The following is a 20,893-nucleotide window of genomic DNA, read 5'->3' as shown; positions in this document are numbered from 1 at the left end:
CAGTAGAGAAAGAAATGAGAGGCACAAGGCTACAAGTTTGTGGAGGGGCTGGTATCCTACTTCACTGGTCTTGTTCACTCTACCCTTGTAAAAAGTTCCCTGTGCTTTCATTTGCAAATATTTTCATTGTTGGCCTTTAAACTGAAGTCTTGTGTTGCACTTATTTCCCCAAAGTGTACTACAAGTCTCTTGGGGTCCTCTGAACAAGGGCATTATATAAATATATTTCATTATCACACAGAACTTTTATGAACATAAATTAGGATGAAGATAAATTATTTAAAAATTTAAGGCAGAGATGTTAAACAGAACCTTTACAAATCATACTGCAATAAAATTGTAATCAATACTGGGATCACAAAATGCCATAGCTTAGAAAAAAAATATTTACTAAGTACTTAGTCCATGTCGGACATGGTGTTAAATGCTGGGAATACAAATACAAGCAAGAGGAAAGACAGTCCTTTCCCCTTTCCCCCCAACCTCAAGGAATTTAAATTCTAATGAGAAAACAAAACATAAAAGGAAGCTAGGAAGGGTGAGAAGAAGGTAGCTACCTAGAAAAGTATTTCAGAAGGATACTTTACCTGAGTACTAAAATCTAATTCTTCTTCTTCATCAAGAATCATCAGGCCCAGGTTTATCAGAAAATCTTTTAAGAGAACAAAAATACTTAACTTTATTTCCAGAAGAGAATCACCAAAAAAGCTTTTGAGTTGTTGCCAGGTGTTTTACCACCAGATGACACACTACAAAGGATGACTTAATAGAGCAGAGTATGGAAATTATACCTATTCCATGATTCAATGGGGCAGAAAGGAAAATACTGTTGTAGAAGCTATCAGTGAGTCTCTCGTGCAGAATAATCTCACTTCCTAGTCTTATATTCCTCTAAAGTTAGTAAGTGAGGACACTGGGACATCATAAATCATGAAATCACAAAAAACTCAGTTATGTGTACCATGTCAGTACTCTCTGTGCCTTCCTTACTAAAGTTTTCTGCCAAACAATTTCACAGTGAGTCTCCTCTTTCTAGAGATTACCTTCAACAGATTTCAACCCTAGATATGAGTAGGAAATACATTCCAATTTCAGGAAAGTATACTTATTTAAAGTAAAAACACTCAATGCAATATAAATTTAATGAAACTCAGTCAAATAATATTATATAACAGTAAAAACTATTTGCAAAATAGTTTAGACATATTCATAATGTCTTCTTGATTTAGAGTGTCGGTGTGCCTATCTGCAAATATTCATTGTGCACCACTGTCTTCAAAACCTACATTAAGACTTATCTCCTAATAGAAGACTTTCAGGAATCATGTAAGAGGAGAAAAATCACTGCAGATTGCTCAAAATATTTGCCTGGTTACCATGTGTTCAAGAAATGAAACGATCAGTCTTTGTCTTTGTTACTGGTAGCACTTCTGTACAATCACTGTCCTGTTTTCAGGGGATTTCACTTTAGTACCTTTTAGCAAGGTGTAATTTCCATCCTTATCTCTTTTAATCAGATCTTTTTTTTCTTTAGCTTTGTCTGATAATATGATTGCTACTCCTCTTTTTTGGTTGTTTGGTTTTTTTTTTAAATTTAGATGATGCACAATAAATTCTGCTCCAGTGTTTTGCCTTTGTGTGTTTCTTATAAACAAATATAGTAGGATTCTGGTTTTTTTTATCTACTCTGCTATTTACTTCTGTTTAATGGGTGAGTTCATCCCATTCACATTGACAGTTATGATTACTACCTGTATATTGCTCTCCATCTTATTTTCCCCTTTTGATCCTGCTCAATTTCCTTTAACTCAGTTTCTCCACACCAATATTTTGCTTTTTATCAACCCCCCCATCTCCCTCTCCCTCCAATTACCTTCCCCTTCCCTTGTCTAAAACCCTGTAAGGGTTTTTAAAAAATTAAATGAGATATTTCTTATTTTCTTCTGTTTTTTTTTTAATTTTTTTGATTTTGTTTTATTGGTTCTTGATCTCATGAAATCATTAGCTTCAAGTTGCTCAATTCTAATTTTCAAAGCCTGATTTTCCTCCATCAGCTTTTGTGCCTCCATTTTCATTTATTCTTGGATTGCTTTCATTTCTCTTCCCCATTTTTCCTCTGCCTCTCTTACTTGGTTTTTGAAGTCCTTTTTGAGCTCTTCCAGGATGTGAGTCCAATTCTTATTTTTCTTTTGGACTTTGAACATATTTTCTTTGCTTTCATTGGCCCCTTCTGTGTCTGCACCTTGCTCTTTGTCACCATAAAAATTCTCTATATAGGTAGGTGCTTTTTTGTTGTCTGCTCATTTTTCCAACTCTTTTATAGGTAGGCTCTGTTCTCTGGGAGGTTAGGGTAACTCTCTTAAACTTCAGTCCTTCCTTGATACTACCCTCAGCTTCATTTCTGGGTTTCTGCCAGGTTCAGTTCTTCCAAGATGGTATGATGACCTGAGGACTGGGAGCTCTTTGATAGCCATCTCCCATTGCTGATTCAATTAACCCTTGAGACTTCTGATAACTCAAATTCTAGCCTCAGGCTTAGGTGTATGTAGGCTTTTGGTCTCACTTTGGGCTTGATCATATCAGGCACAAAGTAGCCCTGAGTTTTCAGCACAAGGATCAGGGCCCCCCCCCCTCCCACTTTGGGTCTACCAACTACTATGTCCACCTGGGAAACTGACAGGATCAAGCAATACAGAAAAATCATGCTTTGTGGGCTTGTTCATTGTAGCCTCTTCAGAGCCTTCTATTGAAAAGATTCTTGACCCAAGTCCCATGGTTTGGATTCTCATTCATTTGGTAAAAATCAAAAAGTATCCAACAGATACCATATAATAATTGTAACAAAACTTTAGTATGCTTAGCAATTACATCATGACCCTCAAAATATAGGATAGGTTTAATTGAAGATCAGAGTAGGAGCAGGTTGATATTCCTTCCCTTTTTGTGGTACATAACCAATTAACTTCAATTGGGCACAGAGAAAATCAAAACAAAATAGTTTCTATACACATCTAATTAGGTTGTGTTTTTAAATATGAGTGGAATTGTAATATTTAATAAATATAATATCAAAATAAATATAGAGTGGGATTAAATAAATCCAAATCTAAGCAATATAAAAAGTTACCATTACAAAGTATTTTTAAAATGGGAATTTCAAAAATCCTTACATTTTAGATTAAATGTTCAAATTCTTAAGGTTAATAAAAAAAACAGTAGGAATACTAAACAGATTCTAATACCATATTTTTTCCCTAAATCATCTCTAAAGTATTCTAAATAAATGTTCAAAGCTTATCAAGTACAAAAACAGTATATTCCTTTCTAATGGCATGCTACAAAGAAAACATCAATATAATGGATTCCATCCTATTTTGTTCTATATAATAATTAGGCTAAGCAAAAATAGCAAAAGCAACAACAAAAAATCAAGGATAAAATCTGAACTAAAGCAGCAACCTTAAAGCTTGGTTAAACATTTTTCTTTGGTTATTTCACAGAATACCTTTCCCTGAAATTCTTGTTCTTGATGTCTGCATTAAATTCCTGTATTTCTGTATCCATTTATGCATAGGCATGAAAGGGATAGATGAAACAATGAAATCAGAACAAAATTTGAAAGTAAGCAGTTGTATTCTAAAAGCATAGTACAGTCTATTTGGTTTACTAATTTTGAAAGTACTTAAAGAGAAAATAAAAAGTTATTATGAAAACCTTAATAAGACAGTGTCGCCTGATTTTCTCTCACTTACTAAGCTTTACTTCCTTATTTCAAAAGTTTATATACCAGCCTACCAAATGAAATATCTCTTCAAAGACATGAAATCATTGTCCATATTAGCAATCCACTAATGGTATGGTCCTATTTATTTACATCCAATCTTGTTTCATAATCAACTAGCACAATACTAAAAACACTACTTCCTCATTAATTGCTGTTGTAGAGAGGAAGTCATTACTTCAAACTGTAGAAAGAGCAAGTTAAAAAGTTAAAAAAAAACATTTATCTAACCAATACAAGTAAACTGACCTTTGTTCCCCTCCATGAACATCATGGATGTGAATATTAATATTTGTAAAGTATTTATCTTTACTAAGAAAAATATAAATTATCTATCTGGCACAGTTTCCCATTCCAGGAGGAATGAACAGTTCTTTTAAATCAAATAATCTAAATAACGAGTATCTATAAATACCACATATAAATTATAAAATGTCAAAGAACTAAAATAAAATGCATTTCACTCAAACTATAATGAAATAAAATTAATTTCTATAGAACATATAACATCCATCAGCACCTTTATGAAGCTATCATGGATATAAATGATCATTGTATTATAGACATATAGGAAATTCAAGTTAGAACATATCAACTTTTTGGATATTTACTATATTTGTAATATAAACATCCATTTAACCAAATACAAGTATGCGACTATGAATTTTGATGACAACTGAAAACATTTTAATTATTCCTTCCCCTCACACCCTCCAATGACATTATCTTGAATTTCCACTAAATAATCAGAATTGGTTGTTCCAGCTTTTCATATACACTGCATAGTCCTCTAGTTAATTTTGGCAGATAGCACAGATAGCTCAAATCTCCCTAAATGTTTTTAAAAATTGATGTAATTTTAAATCCACATGTATATTAAATTTTTAAATGTTATCTATCAAATAATCAACAATAACTGCTTGTCAAATTTAAGAATGATTTCACAGAATCGTATCATCTAATTTGAGTTCTGCCATTTTAAGAGGACGAGAGGTAAAATGATATTACTGAGGAATTCTAGGAGGACTTAACTCCAAAACTAGCCCTTTTTCCAGTGCAAATGATGATCCTTTAAAACAAAAAATTTCAGAAACTATTAGAAGTATATATCCTTTGCAAAGACTGATGTAAATGTACCATTAACAATGAATTTTCACAAAAAATATAATTGGACTAGATTATTTCTAGTCATTTCCAACTCCATGCCAATCTAACTATAATCTAATCATGTATCAGAAAAGAGAAAATATAACTTTTCAAAAACATTACCAAATTTCTAGATTATTTCCTATAAAGGATGAATTTCAAAGGTTACAAGGGCAAAAGTTATGTGAAGGAAAAGACTTTGAAAAACTTAAAACATGCATATTGAATTTGAATTATTACTATTATTAACAGAGGATAAAATACAAACAAATTAACAATTCATATCTTAAAATGGCTGTATTTTCCTTATTTCAATTAGTTTTAAACTATCCTAATGTTGTGTCAAGGTGCTGAAATAGGCTGCTTTTCATTTTCTTGCCAATATACTTTAAAAAAAAAAAAATCCTTACCTTCTGTTTTAGAATCAATATTAGTTCTAAGGTAGAAGAGTGATAAGGGATAGGCAATGGGGGTTAAGTGACTTGCCCAGGGTCACACAGCTAAGAAGTTTACTTTTTTTGAGCAATAAAATATTAGAATTATGAAGTCAGAGTGAGAAAGAATCTTAGAGGCTGTTTAGTCCAACCTCATTATTTTAGGAATGAGAAAATTGCAGTTGAGGACTATCAAGTGACTTGTCCACATTCAAAAAGGGAGTATGAGGGGTGGCATTTGAACTTGGGTTTCATGACTTCAGTCTGTGCTCTTTCTCTTACACTGTGCTTGAATATCAGGTATAATAGACTATTTTCCAAGGGGAAGGCACAAAGCACTCAGTCTTCAGCCTGGCCCTAGACACGCTGTGAAAGTAGTGGCCATGGAGGTTTCAGTTCCAGGTTAGAACCTGCAGACTCAGATTTGATACATAAGAATTAAAATTGGATTTGACTCAGTCTGAGAGTTATAAAAATGAGGTTGTGGTCACGGTTTATAAAATATTAGCTCTGAAGTTGAAAATGACTGTTAGTAGCTTTTATTGAAAGGTAGAGATATTGAAAGAGGGAAATGTAGGAAGGAGACAGAGCCTTGTCTAGCCTACCAGCCTAAGCGCTGATCCGGCTCAGTCTGACTCAGCTCACAGCAGGGCCTCCCTCAAGTCTCCACGTGGAAGTCCAGGTGGCATCTTCAGCCAGAAGTCCACCAACGCAGGCCTCTTCCTGCAGCCCGAGTCACTCGCCCAGCAAGCTTCTCCAATGCAGAAAGCTCGGGTCAAGGACGCGTGTAGGACAATGTGACCCCATCCGGGAAGAATCTCCCTTCAGCTCGGCTCACCCAGGCAGAATGAATCCAGGAAAAAAAGAGGTCCAGACCATGTTCGGTCTTGCCTTTTATACCTCTATTTCCATGTCACTTCCTGTCTCTCCCCCTTTTCACAGGAACCAACCACAGCCTTTAAATTTGCCTAGCACTGCCCAAAGGGCCAGTGCTTGTGGCCTTTGGGGTGTGAACTAGTGAGTGACTTGTGAGCTCTCTTACCTATTGACCTACCAAGTGCAAAGTAGGGGCACTTTAGGTTCTTGATTTGATTAACTTAAAATAGACAAAGGGAGAGTTAATTCTATTTTTCACAGATAGTAACTTTCAATTTCTTTTCTTAGAACTGTTTTAGAGTGGAAGCAACTCAAAAATTCACAAAAGAGTCAATAAGGAATACAGTTTTCTTCATCACATAAGACTGATGGATTTTAATAATGCTGGAAATTCTTGGTAAGAAGAAAGCACTGGTGGGAAAGGGGTTTGAAGTGGGGGGAAAGGAGTCAGGGTCAGATTAAGCCTGACAAAAAGTATTATGTCTATACATCATTGAATTGAAAAATCAGAGTTAAATAGTGGCTAAAAGACAGGACCACAGCATCAGTTTTGGATTTAAAATATTGATAAACTTCTATGAATCATGAAAAGTTTATTAAAAACTCTGGATTAGAGTGAAAAAAGGATAGGAAGACTGATTAGAAAGCAAAATGATTTTTCAAAAAATCTAGTTTGCTTTTTGGCAAACTATAATTTGTGTCTTTAGCTTGCATTTATTACTGTTTTAAGTTGGTTAGATGTCATTTCAGTTCCCCTGCAATATAATGGAATGGTATTTTTTCCTTAAAGGATTTACAAATTATGAACTAAAACTTTGCACTTTAGAAGACTTTTTTTTTTATATGTGTTCATAAGGATAAAAGGTGCAAAGGGGAATTTGTCATACTACAGGTTAGTATTTTTGTACATAAAATATTTCTTGAGGGAGGCGGACAATGGCTAATGACTACTACCACATTTGACTAACCATATTATGCTTGATATGATTTGAAAAGTTAAATAAATCAATGATATTAAAAATGAATTAGCATGGAAATATAGTATTTTAGAACAGATTGGATTTCAGGAGTCATTTCAAGTCTTTCATTTTATATTTTTAAGGAGAAACAAAAGGAAGTTGCAATTCAAAGAGATAAAGAAATTAACTAGTGGCAGAGTCCAGACTATACCTCGTCTTCCTAAACTCTGCCTGCCTTACAGAGCTACTTAAAAGCAGTGTTTCAGTTAAGAAGATTATCTTTTAATGTGTTGGCATTTGCTATTAAGTGGTTCATGGTGTTATCTACGATGTCATGTAGGGAGATGAAATTACGTAATGCAAATTATGGTTACTCAAAAGGCACACTGAATATCATTTTTCAGAGAGCATAAAAAAGTATTTTGGAATCCAATATTTTAGATAAATTGTGCCTTTTCTACCATAACTCTGAATTAAAATACCAAAACATAAGAACTTGTCAAAGTAGCAGAAAATTCATAAATTTTGTTTTGACAAAATTGGAGTTATTCAGAATTTCGGTATACAAAAGACTACTAGAAATAATGGCCAAAAAGGAAGATGTTCCCAGAAAAGTGAAAATGATGACTAGGCCCCAGGAGAGAGGCACTAACACATTTCATTCTTCATGATAAGAATGTTTCCCTTTGACAATATAACTTATGTGAAAATTTATTTGCAAGGTGTTCATGATTAGTAATACTTAATTTAAAAAATGGTTCTCATAATTGGATCTTCTTTCATGTAAACGTGTTGCATACCACTCTTCCTCAAAGAAATGAAGTGAGGTTTATGGTAATCATTCATTCATTCTTCAAGTTCAGAGATCACCAGGTTTGAGTCTAAATGATGGATTTAAACAGTGCCAAGTACTCTTACCTATCAAATAATGACTTTTACCAATTTTTTGATGAACAGAAAATAAGGCAAAATTTGTAAATGTCTTATGGTGGAAGATGAGTATATTAAGGAAAGCAAATATATTTTATAGTTGCAAAACAGTATAATTAGCTTTTCTGCTTAGTCATTTACCTAATTCTTTTAACCTTTTAAAATTTTAACATAAGAACATTTTTACGTGTGCTAGGATTTTGGCTTGTATAGAAAATGTTATTGATTGCTATATATTTCATAAATTCATGGGATCCATTTTGATATCTTCCCTGAACATGCTTATTCCTAGTTCTATCATTAATGAGCCATACTCCTTCAATCATACTTATTAAATTTAATTCGTGTTCTGGATTATGATATTTTTGTCATTTATAAACTTCACAGACACTCCAATTTTAATGAGTTTATTTAATATAATTATTTTTATTAGAAATTGGCTTAAGGAACATGAAAAAATGTTTTAAATCTCTTATAGAGAAATGCAAATCAAAGCAACTCTGAGATACCACCTCACACCAAGCAGATTGGCTAAAATGACAGCAAAGGAAAGTAATAAATGTTGGAGGGGATATGGCAAAATAGGGACATTAATGCATTGCTGGTGGAGTTGTGAATTGATCTAACTGTTCTGGAGGGCAATTGTAACTATGCCCAAAGGACTTTAAAAGAATGTCTGCCCTTTGATCCAACCATACCACTGCTGGGTTTGAACCCCAAAAAGATAATAGGGAAAAAGACTTGTATAAAAATATTTATAGCCACGCGCTTTGTTGTGGCAAAAAATTGGAAAACAAAGGGATGCCCTTCAAATGGGGAACAGCTAAACAAATTATGGTATCTGTTGGTGATGGAATACTATTATGCTAAAAGGAATAATGAACTGGAAGAATTCCATGTGAACTGGAACAACCTCCAGGAATGGATGCAGAGTGAAAGAAGCAGAACCAGGAGAACATTGTTCACAGAGACTGATACACTGTGGTACAATTGAATGTAATGGACTTATCTACTAGCAGCAATGCAATGATCCAGAACAATTCTGAGGGAGTTATGAGAAAGAATGCTATCCACATCCAGAGAAAGAACTGTGGGAGCGGAAACACAGCAGAAAAACAATTGCTTGATCAATGGTTTGATGGGGATATGATTGGGGGTGCAGGATCTAAACAATCATCCTAATGCAAATATCAATTATATGGAAATAGGTCTTGATCAATAACACGATGTAAAACCCAGTGGAATTGCCCATTGGCTATGGGAGTGGGGAGGGAAAGAATATGAATCATGTAAAGTTGGAAAATTTTTCATAATTAATCAATAAAATAAAAATAAATTAAAAACAAATAAATTGGCTTGAGTTTTAAAAAAGTTTGTGCTTCAAATTTTTATTTGTATTTAACATGACTACTTGTAGATGAATGGCTTCATTAAGATGCTGCTTATATCGATTTTGTGTAAATAGATATGATATTTTTTACAAATGAGAAAATGAAGAAAAATGAGATTCATTTTGTCATACAAATAAATGATCCCTGAACAGCTACAGAAATTTAAATTTTGTTGGGAATAGACATGCAGGATGCACTTATAATTTAGTAGTTTTTTTTCTGCCATTGTGAATTCCTATTTTTCTTAGGAAGAGTTTATATACGTCATCTCTTTCTCACTGATATATAGTATAATGTACAGTAGTTAAAAATGCATGATAACTTTTTTTCCTTTTTAATGCTCTGTTAGCATGAAAAAGTCATCGAAGTTTTCTGCTTCTGTTTTTCATTACCATTCAAATTGAAGCCATCAGAATACCTGCCCTACCTTTCTCACAAGGTAATGGATAAATTGAATTGAAAAAAAATCATATAAATGTGTGATGATTATATCTTTATAAGTCTAGGTCAATAAGATTCCAAATGGTCTAACTTCTTTGGGAAGCTGGCAAGATTAAATATCAGAAGCTAAATTAGAAAATATTTTCTCTTCTAGAGTTTAACTGACCAAATAAAGAGGTTATAAAGTTTTCCTTAGGGTCATTTTGGAGGAGAGCATGTATGCCATTATGTATTGAACATCTAGGAATATATGCATTACCATTCAAACCTGTTTCTCTGTTCTCTGGTCCTCCTGATCCATGTGCCTTTTTTTCATCTTTATTATCTGTGGAGAGGAATCCATATGAATATTTTAAAATTTGGTAATATTTTAAATGTATATATTTTCAAAGCTGGGATAAGTAATTCACATAGAGATGCATGAGGTTGAAGGAGGACTCTGCTCTTTGGATGTTTTATTATTCAATCTCTATATATTCATATATAAGATAAATTACTCTGTGTGTGTGTGTACTATTGTTCCAGGAGATCCTTATATGTATTATTTATTTTTTCTATATTTATGTATCAGAAACAAGTAATATAGCTAAAAATAGTACATTTAAAAATGCTAAGAGTTTTCATATGAATTGGTAAAATATATTTCAACAGTATGTAAATTTTAAAATTGTTATTATAGTCAGCATGAATAATTTTTTTTGGATAAAGCAGGTTTTAATGATAGAAAAAGGCTTGGGAGCATTTTTTGTAAGCAGTTTTAGGATAGTGAATCTACAAAGATAAAAATTAAATAACCAAAAGTATACTAGCATCCTATCCATTAAAAGTATAAAATGGAAATAGAAAAATATTATATGAATTTTAAAATTGATTTTTCATTATGTTTAAAATTAAGTATTTTGGGGAGTTTATCAGTCCTACCTTCTTCGGCCAAGTCAGATCCAGCCAAAGCAAATACAGTATCAGAAGTCACATCTGTACTACTGATTCCAGCTGAAAGGAGTTGATCAAGCTGCTTTTTCTCATGTTGAAGAACTAGGTCACGATGACTATTTGTAAATAAAATATAAAACCTAGTAAGTGTATATCAGCCAAGATAAACATTATATGCATCGTCTTTATGTATCTCAAAACCTTAAATGACCAGATCAGATCATCAACAAAATTTTGTTCTTCCTGTTGCTTTGGTAAACTCTGTAGGGCATAACTCATCATTCAATCTAGATTTCTTGTATTTTGTTTTTGTTTTTAGTCACAGTATTATAAGATTTAGGTTTAGAGGTAAAATGGTCTGTATAAGTCATCTAGTCTAATTTCTATTTCTCTTTCTCTCTCTCTCTCTCTCTCTCTCTCTCTCTCTCTCTCTCTCTCTCTGTTTTTTTTAATATTAACTGAGCTCAAGAAAAGCTAGAGTTGTCTAAGGCCACACATATGGGGAGGGACTTTGATCTCCCTGAGACCGAGGTCCTCTGACTCAAAACAACACCCTTTCTCTAGTAACAAACTGCCTCTTTATAAACTCTAATGTATTCTATTAGTTTTTATTATATATATATATATATATATATAATGAAAACTGATAATAACAGATATACATATATCAGTTACCAATCATTTGATGGCATTTGAAACATAATGTAATATTTCTCCCAAATTAACCTGAAATAATTAAATAATACAACTTTTGTGAAAATCAAATAATAAAATGGATGTAAAGTACTAGAAAACCTTAAAGAGCTATGGAAATGGTACCTATCATTATCACTATTATTCTGAAAATTATCTCAGATTACTTAACTCTGCCTTCTTTTCCTTTCTCTTGTGCATACCCTGCTGAACTTGGATAATCTAACTTTGCCATTTGTCTAGTTCCTTGTTGGTGTCCTTAAGTCAGCTTGCCACGCTGTTGTATTATGCAACTATGGAAGCCCCACTCAGTTTCAATTGTGTAGAGGAAAAATTCTTCTCAATGCAATTACAGGCCACCACTGTCACCCAGAGACTGCTGAACCCCATGTTGGCCCATCTGACACTACCACTTCCTCCTGGCACTGATTATTCAGACATGGATAATGACTGGATGAGGTCAGGGATAAGGTTGTCTTGGAGGGTCACTTCAAGTTTTGAGCAAAAGACAAAATGTGCCAAGAAATAACAGCAGATGGCCCCAAAATAGAGAGAAAATTCAGAAACAACCAAGACATCTGCAATGGTGTGCTATGTCTATCGGGAAAGTTCTTGATTCCTAATGCTTCACAAGCAGAAAGCAGTTTTCTATTTGAAAATGAAAGGATTGCTGTTACTTGTCTGAGTTTGCTGATGATGACAAGAAAGAAATAGTAGATCCATCACAATAAGCATATCAAGAAGCATTTAAAATCAGCAAAAAGGAGATGCAACCAATGCATCCAATAAGATTGGGTCCATGTTCTATTATGAGATCCTCAGCCAAGGAACAGTAGCAACCTCCTTTCATTTTCAATTTACCCTAGAAAAGAAATTTGAAGAAGCAAATTATAAAGTTACCTGCTGTTCACTTTCATTATTTTTGCTACACTCATTTTATTTCTATTTAAGTGATTTAGGCAACCTAAAAACAAATATATAAGTAAAGATGCAGTAAAAATGAATTTCTTGGTATCTATAAAATCATTATATAGCAAGCACAACAGTGAAACAAAAAAATCCATGTATTTTACCTTATTTTTTTTGTATTTGTGATTATTTGGATACTTACCCAAAATGCATGTTCTATAAAAATTATAAACAAGGAAATAACTTGAGATGATGGCTAGCTTTGTTTAATGTCTTGAGATATTTTCGTGAACAGTGCAAGCATAATTGTTAATAATATGTGTATTAAGGGGCAGCTGGGTAGCTCAGTGGATTGAGAGCCAAGCCTAGAGACGGGAGGTCCTAGGTTCAAATCTGGCCTCAGCCACTTCCCAGCTGTGTGACCCTGGGCAAGTCACTTGACCCCCATTGCCTACCCTTACCACTCTTTTACCTTGGAGCCAATACACAGTACTGACTCCAAGACGGAAGGTAAGGGTTCAAAAAAAAATATGTGTATTAAACCCAAAACAAGTCACTTGACCCCTCATTGCCTATCCTTTACCATTCTTCTGTCTTAACCAAAACACAGTATTGGTTCTAAGACGGAAGGTTAAGGGGTTAAAAAAATATTTGTATGAAGTCCATATTAGTGGGATATAAGTTTTATGAATAGAAAATATTAATGAAATTATATAAAGATAATTGGGATTCTAAAGTTAGCACTTACGCATGAACACCACTGATAGAAGCATAATCTTTAGCTGTCCATCCATAATCATCTTGGCAAGAAAGGTCAACATCATATTCAAGAATAAGATTGATTATGTTTGTTGGTTTAGTACTAGTACTGAGAGCAATCATGAGAGGTGTTCTGGAATAACAAAGAAACAATTTTCATTTAAGAATTTAAACAAGTCACATTTAATCAGATTTTCTTGATGTTTCACAAGATGAAGATATCTGATTTTCCTTGGTGTTACTATGTATGTGGAGCATAAATATGTAATGATGGATACAAGTTCTTTTATTGCTCGTGTGCAGCACTGACATTGGTAAGTAAGACCAGAAAGAGAGAAGTTTGTCCCTTTGAGGTTTTAGTAGGGACTGTTAAATTTAAGGCTTCATAATAGACAAGAAGAGAGTATGGCAAAGCCACTGGTGTGAGGGACTTTCAGGTAGGGGTATTGCACAGTTTTCACTTGTTTTCCAGCCTTCAAAGTAAAGTAGATGCTCTTTGAAAATGATTAGATGAGAAATGAAGACTCTCAGCCACACTTTCCACTCAATTCCTATCCCCATGCCCCAACACAATGTGGAAGGGACCTTTGGTTGTCACAGACTAATCCAGAACAAGCTCTTTTACATTCACAAACATAAGAGTCTTTGAATGTGAATACAGCAACAGATGTTGCTGTTTACGGACAAGTCTAAGGAAAGATTCATGACCAGAAAGTGAGCACAAGTAGATTTGAGGAGGCCCATTAACTCTTGATGACAGTTTATTAAGATCTGAAATGGTTTTGAGTTGCACCAGTAAAAGGAAAACTGATACTAAATAAAAACACAAATCTCCTAAGGCATCAAATTAATTATATGCTGAATGATTCATGGGCTTTTTGCCTCAGGCTGCATTGTAGCAATTTTGGAAAAATCATGTGAAGTTTTGCTATCCTTTGGCTATTCAGTGATAACTGCAAACACTGGCTAACTCTTCTAAAGGTTGAATTAGTGTAGGGATATCCTCATGGGTTGAAATAATTGATATTTTTAAAGATTTTTTCAAGTACTGATCAGCTCTTTTTAGCATGCAGAAATGGTTACTGTGTTAAAATCTTCTTTTCTAACAGTCCAATGCCAAAAATGTTAAAAGGTCCCAAAAGGAACCAGGTTAAGTTTATTTGAGTAGATAGATCAAGCGTGACATTGAGCCTGATGGAATCATAAACTCCTGGTCTCAGCAGTTGGCAAAATTTTCACATATTTAAAAATGATAAGGGTTTATAAACTTAATATTCAAATGTGGAAGTACAAAAAGATATCACAAATAAATGTCTTTTGAAATCTCAGCTCAATGAAAACTAAATCTATTATTACTCTTCCATATTTGTATTTTTTATTTTGTTGGAGAGTGATCTCTTATACTCTTTTGAAATCTTTCTTTTTTTTTCAAATGCCTTTAAAAAGGATTCTAAATATCTGTATAATTGTCCTTTAAAGGTCATGGATTTTTCTCTGTAGATATTGGGTCAATTCTAGCTACTCTTCTTCAATCAGAATTTAGGAAGTCCATTGCCCTTGGCTCACAGGGAACATCAGATACTCAGCTATATGAATCTTTGTGTTTCACTACTGGAGTTCATGAAAATAGATCGATATAGAAATGCTAGTAATTCTATTCTGTTTTATATCTAGTCATTGTCACTCTTCCAGATTCACAGACAAATGCTCTCATCAAGCTTAAGCTTCTCATCAAACAATCTACATATTCATTTTTTCAATTGCTTTTGAGTTTTGTAAAGCAATGCTTGTCTTAATCTTCCATCTTCTTCCTCCTCAATTTTTTGCCAATTGTTATATCCTATGCTTGAGGTAACCTTAGCTGTAATAGCTCTCTGTTTAACACAGAGATCATGTTTTCCAGCTAATGCAATTTCTGGGCTCTTTTGACCTTCTCAGTGGCAACTGTTTTGTATTAATCAAACTTCTGAGAAATTACATATATGCACTGTCCAAGACAGTGCTTGGCATATATTAGTGATTACCAGGATGATGGATATGTCTATTTCCCATTTTGGGGAGCAGATAGCCTTTTCTTGGTGATATCAAACAAGGTGTCTCTAATGCAAATATTAGAATCATACAAGAGTCTATGACACATACCAATAAAGGATATAACTTTGTTCAGTGAGAAAGTATCAGCATTAAGCTAAATGTAAATGGTGAGGCATATGCTCACCTATGGTGTTTCCCAATGCTACATAGGATGTGCTACGCAGAGTCCCGATAGAAAAAAAGATTGTATATGATAGCAAAGATTTCCAAATAATCTTCTTTTTAGAGGGTAATGTACTAATTGCATCAAGCCACAGAACATGAAAAAGGCTGATCTGAAATCCAAAATTAGTCAAAAGAGATTGGTTTTAGAATCCACTTGAAAAAGTGGATGAAATGTATATATTTTCCAGATTTTATGTAGTTCAATGTATAACCCCATTAATGTAATCCATTTACATCTTTGTAGATGTGTTTATATGTATAAACATTATCAAAGACATGTTTTATTAGAAAAAGAGGGTGGGCTAAACTTGTATTGAAGATAAAAGCTAGAGAATGTGAATGCTGTACTGGTACTTGTAAAAATTTTTAAAAGAATCAGGAGGCTTCAGTGTGTTACCTGGATATACTATAAAGAATTTATGGAAAGACAAAGACAAAAATCACATGAGATGAAAAGGCATTGAAGGAATAAAATCTGAGGCAGTGGCAAGAGAACCCACAACCATAAGATCATGCCATCAAAGTATCTTATCATATTAGTCTTGAACTCATTTATATCTGGGAATGTGCACATTCTGAAAGAAAATCACAGTAAGAATGAGCAGAAAACATGCTATAATTGTCATGGACAACATTAAGGTTATATCAAAAGAGTCAACCAGTCATTTGAGTACTAAATTTTATGTAATAATTTTAACCAACTTAAAAAGTACTATGTTCAAATAAAGCTGATTGCACATAGTAATGAACAATAAATGGTGACTGGCATGCTCATGTGAATTCTTTTCCAAGTTGCAGTCAAAAATAATAGTTTTTCTTTTTTCATTGGTGATATTTATTAACATTTTCTCCCTTTCACAAGTATTTCAATTATTGATGTTCTGAAAGTATTCCATGATTTAAGTTGTTCTTATTCCTCTAGAAATGTTTTAATCTCAATCGTTGATTATCATACCTTTTAGAATTATCGCAGACATTCACATTTGCTCCATTCTTTAAGAAAACATCTACCATTGCTTCATTATGTTTTCTAACTGCAAGTACCAACGGTGTATAACCTGTCTGCAAAATCATATTAAAAATACTGTTACAGTATGCAAGGATTCTCCATATACTTCAATTTGGCTTAAGACATTTTGTGAATATCTTGTGAACTTGCTAAAGTCATCTTATGGAAGTAGGGTACAAGTGGAACCTTGAAGGGAGCAGCCTTGGGCATCAATTCTGCCTCTGTTAGTTACTTCTTGTGTGATTATAAGCAAACTACTTCACTTCTCTGGGTCTTAGTTTCCTTTTAGGTCAAATGATGCAATGAGATTAGAAAGCCTCTGAGATTCCATTCAGCTAATAACTTGTTATCAAGAAACCCAAAACATGGAAGAGATCATTTCATACCATTTCATGGATATCTTCCTTTATTGCTATCTTTATTTCATGATCAATTGTTGTCTGCATGAAACCAAAGTTGTTCACACAGAACTCTATTGATTGGTTTTGAAGTTTACCACTTCTCCAGTTCTCTTGACCCATACCCCTTGAGTGTGGTCAACCTAAAAACTAAAGAAAGCCTGTCCTCAAAGTGGTTAAGCCTGGAAGAAAGTCATCCTGGTATTTTTCATCTCTTCCCAACTCTCCTAATGTGCGCTACTTTGTTTTTCTCTATTTCACATGTCATTGACTCAGAATTAAGCCTCTTCCTACTATTAGTATATGTTCAGTAATTCTAGGAAAGGAAATGGTGTAGGCTTTAAGACAAAGGGGGAAAAAACCGCATATATTTAAGAATATGTTTTTGTGAAAATTCTGTCTGTAGATTTATACTTACTAGGAACAAATTTTAAAAGATTTTGAAAAAAATTGTTGTATTTCTAAATGAAGACTTTATATTATGTTATCTTAAGTAGAGGCATACCTGTAGAAAAGCAATGTAGATAAATATTGAAAGGAACTACTGAATTCTGCAGAACAGACCTAATATATTAGGAAAAGAAATTTTTGGAGACAGCTGTGATGGAGAAGAAAGAAAGCTGCCCCAAAGACTCTTGATACTCATATTCTGGCAGGGTGAACCTGGGAAATCCCTAAACTTTTCAGTGCTCCAGGATTCTCCCTAAGACAAGGTTTCCTAACCTTTTCTGTGTCATGGATCCCTTTTCAGAAACATTCTTTAGGGAAGCCAATTAAGTTGAAATAGATATAAAGTAATTGTTGTTGTTGTTTTAAGTTAATGGATCAGGGTAGTTAGGTGGCTCAGTAGATAGGGAGTCAGGTCTAGAGATAGAAGTTTCTTAGTTCGAATATGATCTTATAGTCTTCAGAGCTGTGTGACCCTGAGAAAGTTATTTAACTTCAATTGCCTAGCCGTTACTGATCTTCTGTCTTGGAACCAATACTTAGTATCAATTTTAAGATAAAATAAGGGTTAAAAAAATCTAATGGATCCTGGTTAAGAATCTCTGCTCTGTGATTAAATCACCAAGCCACAGGTGTTCCCAATACAAGGGAAATGACAGCTCTTCTCTCCATTTCAAAAACAAAAAATTAGAAAATTCCAAAGTTCAATCAACTTTGACTACAGAATTATCTTAAGTTTTCATTAAAGAAATGCTCCCAAGAATAGATGACCTATAAAATGTGACCCAAACACTACTTGATTATGTATCTGAATTCATAAAATACTTGACTATTCAAAAAGTAAGGCTCTACCTGGTTTTTTGCTTCAATATTAGCTTTGTGTTCAAGAAGCTTTGCTGCTATGGTTGTGTTGTCACCAAGGGCAGCGTAGTGAAGGGCAGTGTTGCTTGTGGTATCCACAACATCAGGGTCTGCACCGTGATTGAGCAGGATAGATACACACTCCTCCTGCTGACACTGTACAGCCTGTCAGTAGAAGACAGAGACAAGAAATAAAGTCACATCAAATTGAGGATACTAAACATCACTGCCGGTATTTAATATATTAGTAAAGCATATTTTCTTCATCCAAGTGAGACATCAAAATGAGCATCACAGGTAACTTGTACAAACCTTAATTAAAGGAGTTCGATTCTCACTGTCGCACACATTTAGTTTGCAATTTCTCTCTACTAAGAGAGACACAACATCCGGATATCCACTGGCACAGGCCAGGTGCAGAGGCGTCCTATGGAGAGGAAAGAAATATATGATTGTTTGACAATACAGTGTGAAACAATCCAAACTGTACAACTGTTTGTTAGTGTCATTTCTAACAAAAATATATTAGGATTCTTATGCCTGAACTATAAATCACTGCTAAAATAATTGTATGCTGCTACTACCATCACCTCAATAAATATAAAATGTGCTTTATCTCTTATTGCTCCATATGATAGATGAAATACCTAGAGGGGGGAAACTGCAGAGACCCAAAAATTTTGCTGCCTATTGGCATGGGAGGTATAAGAACCAACTTAAGTAGCTTTTCATCATTAATAAGACTGCCTCCATAATAGTTGGATGAGCTGTAACTGTGTGATTTAAATAAGCTAAAATAGTGAATAGGAAGAGTATTTAGAGGCTCTGCAGTGAGGAAAGTGCTTGTACATGTCCCCTTTTTCTCTGAGGAACTGTGAAGTGAAGGTGTTTGAAGAAGTATTTATATGTGGAAGAAGTATGTACGCTGCTTTGGGGAAGAAAGATTGGGACAGTATGGGTGAAAACATCTATGTGTAAACAAGATACATTCAAGGAAACTGAATGGTCTCAGTGGGAAGGCATGAAGATTTAATGATGATGGAGAAAGGCTTCTTGTAGAAGGTGAGACTTTTCCTGAGAATTAAAGGAAGCCACAGAAACTAGGAAGTGAACGTGAGAAGGGACAGCATTCAAGACATGGGCACAGCCAGAGAAGATCCTTGTGTCAGGAGTCAGAGTGGTGTGTGTGAGGAACAGTCAGTCAACAAATGTTCCTTAAGGGACTCCTGTGTACAGATACTGTGCTCAGAGCAAAGGAAAACAAGAGGCAATCCCTGCTCTCAAGGTGCTCACATTCGAAAGGGGGCGACAACATGAAAACACCTAAATAAGATTCTACATAGAAGATAAACTGAAGGTAATTATCTGATCCTCTCCTCAAGCTCCATCGCTGATTAACTCCATTCCACTCACTTCCTAAGGTGAAGGGGCCATCCCTCCTTCCTCCATTTCCTTTATCTGTTGCGGGTATTCAGATGCCTAGCACATAGAATAGGTGCTTAATAAAAGCAGTAATCCATTTCCTGCCTGGACAGTGTTATACTTCATATATCCAGGCAGGATATACTGATCTTTGCTTTCTTGTTGCTGTGGAGTAAGTAGGTAAGTAGGACCCTGGCTAAAAGTAAGGCATTTCCCATTCATTCAGAATGGATAGGTAGGAGGGGGAGCAGACACCAGCTTTGGTCACTTGCTATCACATCTCCCCCAGGCAAAGCCTAAAGCTGACCTGAGGCTCTGCGCTGTCCCAGGTGCTCAGAGAAGAGCTTTCCCAGGATTACGGGATCTACAGGGACCCAGTCGGAGGGATAGGGGAGGAGGGTGGGCTTAGGTTCCTCCAAAGGATCCTCCCCCAATCCCCTTCTCTTACCGGTTCAATTTATCAGGTTCGTCGATCTCATGTTTTTTTTGCAGGAGCAGCTCCTGCACCTTTGCTTCATTTCCTATAGAAGCTGCTCTGTGGATCCTCCCCATATCCTTATCTCTGAGGTGATATCCTTCAGAGCAACAGGTTCCATCGATCCCACTGTCCCTGCGCGGTTGGGTGGAAGAGCAAGACTGAGGCTGAATTTTTTTGCTCCCGAAATTGAACATTTTGGGTAACATATTGATGTGAAAAGGCGGGAGGGCTCGTGGCGGCTCCTCCCTGACCCTCTATGCCTCCTTCAGACCCTCACCTCTTCTCTGGAGGCCAGAGACTTTTCAGCTGCGAGGGCCCAGCAGTGAGAACCAATCTAATACCAGAGACAATTGCAGCCAAGGAACACTGGCAAGAAGATTGAACTACGCATGCGTTTGTGAGACCCGGGTCTTACAGTTGGGTTTGCCCAACTGTAAAGTCAAGCAGAAGTGCCTGCCTGTTCGTTCAAGTAGGGTTGGTTCCAACCTCTAGATCATGTGGGCGGGTGAAGCCCGAGAGTGGCTGCTTCCCTTGCTATAGGCTCTTTACAGCCTCCCGCTGAAATGAGACCCATAGAAGCCGGCTGGAGCCGGCCAGAGAAGGGATTGCTCCTGGAGTAAACCGACAGACCTGCAGCCTGTTTTTTTCTTCTATAGAATGAACACGTTTTACTATATAATAAATTTCTTCCACCCCTTCATTATCCCGAGAGACCAAAAGCACCCACCCTGAAAACGAGTACCTTGGGGGTCCTAGTGGAGCCCCGG

The 20,893-nt window shown here is 35.0% G+C and overlaps 1 protein-coding gene across 1 annotated transcript; it reads right to left on the bottom strand.

Moving 5' to 3' along the window:
- Nucleotides 1-6,492: 6,492 nt before the first annotated feature.
- On the bottom strand, nucleotides 6,493-20,332 carry LOC123249961 (ankyrin repeat domain-containing protein 7-like). Its single transcript, XM_044679034.1, has 8 exons — nucleotides 20,097-20,332; nucleotides 18,539-18,653; nucleotides 18,218-18,391; nucleotides 16,467-16,573; nucleotides 13,242-13,385; nucleotides 10,880-11,007; nucleotides 10,218-10,283; nucleotides 6,493-6,527 (listed from the first exon to the last, which is right to left on the bottom strand). Exons 1-8 carry the CDS (start codon nucleotides 20,330-20,332, stop codon nucleotides 6,493-6,495), a joined length of 1,005 nt encoding a protein of 334 aa, XP_044534969.1.
- Between the last annotated feature and the right edge of the window lie 561 nt (nucleotides 20,333-20,893).

Source organism: Gracilinanus agilis, chromosome 5 (genome assembly GCF_016433145.1).
Source record: "Gracilinanus agilis isolate LMUSP501 chromosome 5, AgileGrace, whole genome shotgun sequence".
In the NCBI taxonomy this organism is placed as follows: Eukaryota; Metazoa; Chordata; class Mammalia; order Didelphimorphia; family Didelphidae; genus Gracilinanus; species Gracilinanus agilis.
The sequence above is the reverse complement of the archived record's forward strand: the minus strand, read 5'-3'. Positions and strand labels throughout refer to the sequence as shown.